Source organism: Peromyscus californicus, unplaced genomic scaffold (assembly GCF_007827085.1).
Source record: "Peromyscus californicus insignis strain IS unplaced genomic scaffold, ASM782708v3 Scaffold_24__1_contigs__length_46423439, whole genome shotgun sequence".
Classification (NCBI taxonomy): Eukaryota; Metazoa; Chordata; class Mammalia; order Rodentia; family Cricetidae; genus Peromyscus; species Peromyscus californicus.
In genome coordinates, this window is record NW_026294535.1 from 7,416,199 (window position 1) to 7,426,285 (window position 10,087).

At 42.9% G+C, this 10,087-nt stretch overlaps 1 protein-coding gene across 1 annotated transcript in view; it reads right to left on the reverse strand.

Annotated features, from left to right (window-relative positions):
- The window catches only part of Utp20 (UTP20 small subunit processome component), an 84,490-nt gene extending 74,646 nt beyond the window's left edge, over positions 1 to 9,844 (reverse strand). The window contains 7 exon segments of the mRNA XM_052753059.1: positions 345 to 482; positions 1,148 to 1,229; positions 3,148 to 3,336; positions 4,061 to 4,193; positions 4,324 to 4,390; positions 8,613 to 8,693; positions 9,772 to 9,844. Coding sequence (XP_052609019.1) covers positions 345 to 482; positions 1,148 to 1,229; positions 3,148 to 3,336; positions 4,061 to 4,193; positions 4,324 to 4,390; positions 8,613 to 8,693; positions 9,772 to 9,819 — 738 coding nt within the window. The 5' untranslated portion in view covers positions 9,820 to 9,844.
- Between the last annotated feature and the right edge of the window lie 243 nt (positions 9,845 to 10,087).

Below are 10,087 nucleotides of genomic sequence, written 5' to 3' on the forward strand. Positions count from 1 at the left end.
TACGATCCATCTGCCTCAACATCCCGGATACTGGGATTACAAGTGAGTATAAACCACATTGCCTAGCCTTAGGATGTGGAATTTATCATAGAACAGTGTCTCCCCCCTCTATCCATGACCATCAATTGATGTTACAGCCTCCAAGTACTCAGGACCAAGAAGACCAATGTGATTTTGTAGGTCAAAGTACCCAAAGTCCACGTTCAGAAGCACATTCTTAGCCTTGACACCTCCCAGTATGTGCTTCCTATGTATTCTAGGACTTCTACCCACCCCCCACCATTTCCTTTATTCCCTCTGTTTAACCCTTCTACACAGACTCAAGTGTCTCCCCCACTCTTTACCTGGCCTGCACAGGAATGAAACATATTTCTGACTCCTTTGCACATTTCAAAGAGCAACTGTCCAACTCCTTCCACTTTTTCTGGATGTTCATTAAGATCAAGAAACATTAAATTGAAAAGTGCATTTTTATCAGAGACCTAAAATGAGAAATGGAAAATTGCATTTACAAGTATGTCTAAATAAGAAACCATACTTTCTATTTCATATATTCATATTTAAATAGACTTTGTACATTTCTGAAAGGAACAGACATGTGTACTGATTTCAAACTACTGGAATCATGTACTTGCCCTTGTAACTGTCACGGGAGGTGATGAATTCATTGGTATGATAGGAAGGTACGTGCTAAGAAAAACAACCTAAGGCAACATGCTATCTTCTAAATTGAGTCAAGAATTTAAATTTTATAGCACAAAAGAAACTTAATATCAACGTTTTATTTTATTACCAAAACCTAAAATTCACCAGGAAAAATTCAGACAAACATAAATGATACTATGCTATTGCTTCCTTGTAAGAAATCATTACAGAAATCCCTCAGTGACTTCAATCAAAGGGCACTTTATATTATGTACACTGAAAGCTGTAAAAACCTAAGTAACAGAATGACTCAAATTACAGCTCACTGATTAGTGAACAGAGACTAAATCTTACTAAACCTTAGGGTGACATGAGGTGAAAACAGTAACAAGCTTCTGCTTATGGATTTAAAGTTACTTCATAATCACATTAACAAAGACATCTATCCTGGCCATCAGTCTTGACAATTTACTACCAATAAGCACTAAAATATCAGACTAACCTTTCTCATCAAAAAAGTAAAACTTTCGGCAGCAAAATTTCTTATGTGTAGTTTTTTATGAGCCAAGAGGGTACTGTACATGCTGTAAAAGGAGAGAAACAGGGCAGTTCAGTTAACAGTATCAGTTTAGTACAGATGTGCTACATGTCAGCAATGTGGTCACCAGTGCTAGCGAGGCAGATGATCACAGAGACAGCCAAATGTCAAACAGAGGCTGAGACCACAGATAGCAGTGTAGGCTAATGGTGTTGGTCTTCAAGGAAAAACTTCATGAAACAGTGAAATTCACAGTGAATTCGGAAAGGAGGTATGAATTTGGGTGTGAAACGTAGAGCTTTTTATTAGGAAGAGCAAAGATGGGGTAAGTAGAAATAAATAACACACTCAGGAAATAATAAGGAGGCAAGGCGTACATCTCAAAGAGAGTGGTGATATGGCTAGAGGGGAGCAATGGGTAAAGCTGCCCTGGTAAACGTGCACTCTGAGCTCCAAGCAGAGGAACCTGGGCACTAGTTTACATTTCTGCAAGTACTTCCTCTGCACTACTTCATTTAACCAGCACAGCTCTATAAGCTGGGTACTCTTATTCCCGCCATTATTTAGATAGTGAGCTGAGGGAAAGGCTAAACAGTCTGTTCATTGTTATAACTGTTCAACAGCTATAACTAATTATGTAACCACAAGGTTAGCCTGCCTAATGATGGAAAAACACCGAATATGGCTAGCCTACTTTCATCATGTACCTAGTATCTGACAGCTCCTTACTAATAGCAGGTGCAAATAAATAGTGGCTGGATATTATATTTTAGTAGATTAATTTGATGCAACATATAGGATAAAGGAAGAAAAAAGAGGCTAATGATCTAGTTGAAATACAGCTCAGTGGTAGAGTGCTTGCCTAGCAAGCACAAGACCCTGGGTTCAGTCCTCAGCTCTGGAAAAAAAGAAAGAAAAACTAGTCAATAATGGAAAGTTGGGGCACCAAGGCATAAAAGAGGCAGGTATCAGAGAGAAAGGGCAAAGGGTAGACCCAGAAGAAATTTCAGGAGTTCCTGCAATGGAGCTGAAGACCTTCCAGTGATCCAAGACCCTCTGTGATCTGTCCTTTTCCTACTGTTCCTTGGCTGTTACCTAATTACGCTCGTCCTTATACATGCCAGTGTGCGCCCAGGAAACCTAATACAAACATTCTAATATAAACATAGAACAAGGACTTCTATCTGTTTTATTTGTGACTATCCCAAGTAACTTAACAGCAAACAGCAGTCACTACAAGTTCACTGAGCTGTATGAATGACAGAAAAGATCTGGAATCCTGAATAACTAGATCAAAGATGCCTCTAAGGAGCCAAGACAGGAAGAATGCTGGTGTCACTGTCCTCCACATCCACAACTTCTACTGGGATGCACAGAACTGATCTTTGATCCCACACTAATTACAGTAGAAATAATCAGAAAACCAAAGGTGAGTTCTATTAAGTCTGACAGATTTAAACAGATAGGAATCTTTTCTTTTCTTTAGACAAAAAGCTACCAAGGAATTTATTCTCCCTCCACAACCCCGTGTATTTAAAAATGGTTATCTCTTTTAGCTGTGGAATTTAAACAGGGTTCTTACACAGTTCAGGGCTTTGCAGAGGACAGGATTATATTACAAAGAACTATAATAAAGCCTGTGTGATCTAAGCGAAGAAATGGAACAAAACACAGCCAAAGAGGTACAGAATTTAAAGCTATCATGGCTACATAGGGGCAGGGGTTGCTAGTATGATGAATTCCGAGTCAAGCTTGGATGGGTGGGAGTCATTTTAAGAGTTGATGAGTAAAGTAAGTAGGTATGATATACACAGCAGCCTGCAGACTAACATTAGATCAGTGACTAGCAAATCAACTCTGAACAAGGAAATAATTAGCACTGGACCGGGAAGGTATTCTGGAGTCAGGGAGAGGTCAGGGCAAAGGAAGAAGGCAATCAAACATACTCCAGGGGAAAGGATCACCTGTAGATCTTGGCCATGTCCTTCACCATCAGTCTCCACAGGTACTTGTAAAGATACGACAGCGAGGTGAAAGCCCATTCTAACAGCTCTGTGTCCTGAGTCTCCAGGATGGAGGTCACTGTCAGGAAGAAGTCTTCAAAGTGTGGATAGAAATCAGTCTGCAGGTCTCGTGCCAACTGCACTACTAAACTGGATTGAAAAAGAGGCGACCAATTTAAAAAAGAAAAAAAAGGCCATTTAATGATGTAGATAACCTGTGACTGTTTCCTGAACTAAACGAAGTCAGTTTAGTTCTAAATCATCTCTGTTGTTGCTGTTTTAGTTTTTGAGACAAGATCGTGTCTTGCTATGTAGCCCAGGCTGGTCAAGATCCACCTGCGTCTACCTCCTGAGTGCAAGGATTATGGAGTGTACCATCACTCACAGCTCAAATCTTTTTTCTTTTCTTTCTTTCTATTTTTTGGTTTTTTGAGACAGCTTTTCTCAGTGTGTCCCTGGTTGTCCTAGAACTCACAGAGATCCGCCTGTCTCTGCCTCCCAAGTGCTGGGATTAAAGGCGTGTGCCACCACCACCCAGCAGCTCAAATCTTAGGAGATACAAAAATCTTCAAATCTTAACTGACGAGTGGAGAAATCAATTCGAAACAGTTACTGCGGGACTCGGGCGCCCACCCCTAGTGTCTGTCAGAGAAGCACACAGCTCGGCAGGAGCCACGTCTGTAATCTACAGACTACAGAGCAGGTGTCACCCTGCTTTACGGCAGCACGTCTTTTTCTGATACAGTAAACTAACAGGGAAGGCAGATTCATCTTGGTTCTAGATCATAAACACTACTTAAAGCCAGTGATGAAACATGACCTTTCTTAAAACTCAGATAAACACCATCAAGCCTTCATTTGAGATGTGACTTACTCCAAAAGAGGTTGGTAGGCAAAACTGTTCCTAATTTGCAGGTGAGTCTTCAAGCTCTGAACTATTTCATTTTGATGATAGACCAACTGGTTAAAAGATTGGCATTTGTCAATGACTTCTTTGTAAAATTTCCCTGGATTAGCAAAAGAAGAAAGAAAGCAAAAAGGATTACATTCTGTTTCTCCATTACATCATTAGTTGTTGCAAACATAAAATGTGTCAATTATGGCCATGAGAAGAAAATACAAACAAATTAAAAATACCGAAGTGCTCTGTAAGGTTCAGTTCTCTCCACTTCAGCAGAGCCTCGAAGAAGTAGGTTTCAACCTCCTGCAATAACAAGGGAGCTCATTAGTGAAGCAACTCCAAGACCACTGAGCAAGCTTGAGTACAAACCACACCCCGGCACCTCAAGACAAGGACTAAGGGGTTAAAATCTCCTCTTTGTGTTTTGAAATGTAACAGCCACAAATGAATTACAACAATGCTTGCTGCTTTGGGTGAAGCAAGGGACTGTCTTAAGACCAGGTAATAATCATAGGAAAAGCTGCCTACACAGAAATGTGTGGCCTCTCACGGTTCTCTCATTCTGTTTTAGACATACGGACTGCTACAACCTTGTGGGAAGGGAATCTGGACTTTATAAAGACATAAAAGTAAATATTCTCTTACACACACCATTTCTACTTTTAAGCTATAGCTTGTAAAATTTACACACATAAAGGTGTTTATGCAGCTTTATTACAATGAGAGGGATCAAAACAGCCTAAAAACCCAACAGTAAGGCAAGAGTCATAGTAACGTATGGTCTATACACACTGAGTGTACTATGTGGAGATTAAAAATTCTATTAGGAGCTGGGCTGTGGTGGTGCACATCTTTAACCCCAGGACTCAGGAGGCAGAGGCAAGCTGAGCTCTGATTTCGAGGTCAGAGTTCCAGGACAGCCAGGGCTAAGAAAAACCCTGTCTCAAACCACCCCTCCAAAAATATTAGGGATGGGTATATAGATCAGTGGTAGATAGCACATCTAGCATGCGTGAGGCCCTGGGGTCAATTCCCAGTAATAAAACAAAAACTTAAAATAATTTTATCATCATTAAGTAGAAGGAAATTGATGGCACACCCCAGTGTAAAAAAGCACATGTAAAGTATACACTGGTTGATATCTTATTCTTCTTATGAAAAGCAAAAAAAGTTCTAAAGAAAGTTTAAAGAGACTTTTACAAATAGCTATACATATTAGTTTAATACAGTATATATTATCTTGCACCTTGGACAAGTAAAACATAATGGTTTAATTACAGAAAGTAAAGACTTTTTAATATTTTCCTACTGTCATTCTTTAGCATGTAACAAATTAGTGTATCTTTTGATTGTACTGTGTTGGAATGGCTGGTTTAAAAATTACTACCTGAGTTGCTGAATAAAGCAAGTTGGACATAGAGAGTTTAATGAGTCCCTCTATGAACAACAGACATACGATGGAAATGACTCTGTCACACCCACAACAAGGCTTTATGAGGGGGTGCCCTTCCTGTTATCACTGTCTTAGAAAGATTCTTACATGATGGAAAGAAGGCCAGTCTAGCTGTACAGGAGAAAGAATGATATGAAGAGTGTCCTGGTTAATTCTATGTCAACTTGACATAAGCTAGAGTCATTTTGGAAAAAGGAACCTCAACTGAAAAATGCTCCCACTAGATCTGCCTTGGAGGAAAGTTTGTGGGGCATTTTCTTGATTGATGATTGATGTGAAAGGGCCCAGCTCACTGGGGACCAGGCCACCCCTGAGTAGGTGGTGCTGCGTGGTATAAGAAAGTGAGCTGAGGGCCGGGCGGTGGTGGCGCACGCCTTTAATCCCAGCACTCGGGAGGCAGAGCCAGGCGGATCTCTGTGAGTTCGAGGCCAGCCTGGGCTACCAAGTGAGTCCCAGGAAAGGCGCAAAGCTACACAGAGAAACCCTGTCTCGAAAAACCAAAAAAAAAAAAAGAAAGTGAGCTGAGCAAGCCATGGAGAGCAAGCTAGTAAGCAGCACCCCTCCATGGTGTTTGCTTCAGTTTGTGTCTCCAGGCTCCTGCCTTGAGTTCCTGCCCTGATTTCCTTACTTGATGGATAAACGGTAAGTTAAAATAAATCTTTTCCTTCCCAAGTTGCTTCTGGTCATGGTCTTTACCATAGCAATGGAAACCTCACTAAGACAACGAGAATGGAGACCAACAAGCCCCAAATGCTACATACATACTAAGGTCATTTTGGACCATTCAGCCTAAGAATTTTGTAAGAAAAATTAGATGCCAATATACACTCATTATGTAATTTGTTTTATTGTACATGCTCATCTTTAACATTTTACTGCTTGGTACTTTCGACCTCTCCTGTAGCTTCTACTAAAACCACCTGCTGAACCCAAGGCTATAATCTATCTCTGCTATAATCTATCTCCACAAACTTTTTGAGACAGGGTCTTACTATGTAGCTTAACTGGTCTGAAGCAAGATATGTGAACCAGGCTGGCCTCCACCTCAGAGACCCACCTGCCTCTGTTTCCCAAGTGCTGGATTAAAGACATAACAACACACCCTGCTAGTCAAATGTCTTTTAATATTTTCCCTGGTGGTCTAGTAGTTAGGATTCAGTATGCTTTCTGGTACTGTCCTTTTCTTTCAAATATCCTACAGACACTGTAATTTTCATGGTCACAGGTACTACACAGCAAATTCAGAAAGTTTCCAGTACAACTAATTATCTTCCTCTAAGAATTGTGCTCTCTCATTAGCATTTAATGTATATCATATTGAGAGAGAGAGAGACAGAGAGACAGAGAGCGAGCGCACACGTGAATAGCAGGGTCTTACTATGTAGTCCAAGCTGGCCTAAAATTGGCAATCTTCCTGCTTCAGCCTCCCCTGGAATCACAAGTATGTGTCGCCACACACAACCCTTCACAAATCTATATTGCTGAGTGGTATCTTCAACCGTCCTGCAATTATTACCAAAAACCTTAACCCCATTCCCTTCCTCTCCACATACCCAGTAGGTCCCAGTTCCTATCCACTCTACTTACTATCCCTGAAACTTTTCTTCTGTTTTAGGTGCCATTACCATAATCATCTCTCATTTAGACGACCATCAGATCTTCACAGCTGGTTTAGACAGGCAGGCCCAAAATCTTAAGCCTGATCATGTCACTTATTCCTCTGTTTACGATTTTGGAAGAACATCCTCTAGCTCCAGGATAAAATCCAAACTTGCTTGGCACATGAAACTCTTTACGATCTTTCCCATCTCTCCAGCCACCCTCCTCTCCCATTCCAGTCACCACACACACATGCACCCTTCTGTAGTATCTTAAAGGTGACACAAATGTCCTAGCTTCTGCTGCTTTGTGTAGACTTTTCCCTCGGCTTGGAAGAGCCAGTCTTGACCTCTTGCCACACTAAAACCTGCACAAACAGCAAACTCAATTCCGGTACCATTGTATACAGATCCTCTTTTGACATCCTTTCTGATCCCCTCAAAGAGCTGAGGAAGGGCTCCCTTCACTGTGAGTTCTCAAAGCATTTGATGCTGAGCTACACGATACCACGTAATACACTAAAGTGCTGGGGGGCAATGCACGCCAAGACTCAGGACGGAATCTGATTTGTAACAGATGAAGATGACCTGAGGTTAAAACCCCAGTTAAAGGTGTCTACATCAACAAGACCTTCAAAGGCTAGCAGAAGCATGCAGCAAAAAGGAAGACAATTCTTCATAGAAGAACGAGAGTGAGGAATGTGCTTAGAACGGGGAAAATCGTGCAGCCTAGCAAAATTTCCAAGAGGAAGAAACTAAACCCTAAGAAACTGACTTCATTAAAATCACTTTGAAATCAGAGCTGGAAAAAAAAAATTACAGGACTGTAGACCCGCTTGCAGTGTACATGAGAAAAGAATTTCCAAATCAAGTCAAGCTTGTTTAACACTGCATCACCCAACTGAACTTGTAGCAAGGATGGAAATGTCCCACCGCGGTATGGCACTTCTCCAGTATGCTAGCTACACACAGCTATTGAAGACTTTTTTTTTTTTTTTTTGTTTTTCGAGACAGGGTTTCTCTGTGTAGCTTTGCGCCTTTCCTGGATCTCGCTCTGTAGACCAGGCTGGCCTCGAACTCACAAAGATCCACCTGGCTCTGCCTCCCGAGTGCTGGGATTAAAGGCGTGCGCCACCACCGCCCGGCCCTATTGAAGACTTTTTAAAGTGAATTAAAAATGTATTTGTTTTGGGCAGCGTGCGGCACACGCCTTTAATCCCAGCACTTGGGAGGCAGAGCCAGGCGGGATCTCTGTGAGTTCGAGGCCAGCCTGGTCTACAGAGCATGATCCAGGATAGGGCACCAAAACTACACAGAGAAACCCTGTCTCAAACAAACAAACAAAAATGTATTTGCTATGTGTGCTTTCTTTACTAGACAACACAGGTCTAAATGACTGCATGTATACATTAAAGATGTCTTGAAAAACAACTTACTAAGTGGTCTGAGGGTTGCTAATATCACAGCCTCTTACCTCATCATAGCTTGCAGTTCTATCGATACGGTGAATAATATCGATGTTCACATTGCCCAGTCTTTCAGCAAATGTAAGAAACTGCAAAGAAAAGCACATTTAAGACACATTAGCATTTATGCTTATCATATCTTGATATTGACTGGAGTACACTATACCATAATCACATCAGACTCTGAAGGTAGAATGTTTAGAGCTTCAGTAGGCTTTCTATGAGCTGTCACCACAAATAACAGTGCCCTTGGCTATCACTGATGAAACACAGAAGGTAAATGTAAGAACTACGGTGTTAATACTTGACAATAATAAATACAGCTATATTTCCGTATTACTTGTTTTTGTCTTTTTTTTTTTTTTTTTTTTTGACTTATGCATCCCAGGTTGGCCTGGAACTATGTAGCCAAGGGTGACCTTTAAATTTAACTTCAGATGCTCCTGCCTCTACATCCCCAGTTCTGGGACAACTAGACACTAGCCACCACACCTTTATTTATTCGTTTGTTTGTTTTTGATGGGGTGTAGGTGTGCTGAGAGCCAGCCTAGGGTTTCTTGCACGCCAGAGCACTATACCAATTCTACCTCCTAAGCTATGGTTTTCAAATACAATTTCCATACAGACGGAGGGAGCTGGATGAACGCTGACAAGCAGACCTGCTGAGTCTTTCAGATTCCATACGGGACCAAAAGCACAGGGATCTCGCTAAATCATGGCAACAAGTGTGTTCTTTAAAACGCAGGCGGACTCAGTTACAATAGGATCTGGAAAGACTAGAAAGTATTACAGTAGCTAGCTAGCTGGAAGTCACTCACCGCTTGCCCGCCCGCTCCACGCCCCTCAGTGCAGTCTTTAAAGTTACAAGGCGGGAGACGAGTTTGCACGAAATCTCCCAGGGCAATACATTTGACCCTGAACTTCGGAAGGGAATCCCCGAGACAGACCAGATCTCACCGTGGAAAGGCGAAATCTGCTGTTCACACTTCCTAACTTCCCCGGGAACTCATGTTCACTACAGCAGCATAGTCTCCCACCTTTCGCCAGGGCCCGGGGCGAGTGGGCCCAGCTTTGCCCCGACTCTGCAGGCCCAGGAGTGACGCTATCAGCCCGTCAGGCAGAGGCAGGAGGACCGGCGGGGCTCCCGGCCCGAACTCCCGCGCTCACCCGGTAGGTGTTCTCCGTCTTGTGGGGGGAAAGCGGCTTCGTCTTCATGGTCGGCCGAGGGGCGGCGGCGCCGCGAGGGGCTTCAGGGAGGCAGGAAGGGATCCGCGGGCTCGACGCGGGGGGGGGGGAAAGCGGCGCACACACGCTACTCTCCGACGCGGGCTTGGCCTGCTCTTCCTCACGTGCAGCTCGGGGCCGCTGGGGCGCCGCCATGTTGGGGGAGCCGAGACGTGCCGGTCACGTGGGCGGAAGAGGCAGACCGAGCATGCGCGCTCTTCCTGGCCGCCCGTTGTCCCGGTTTGTAGGTGCGCCAGTT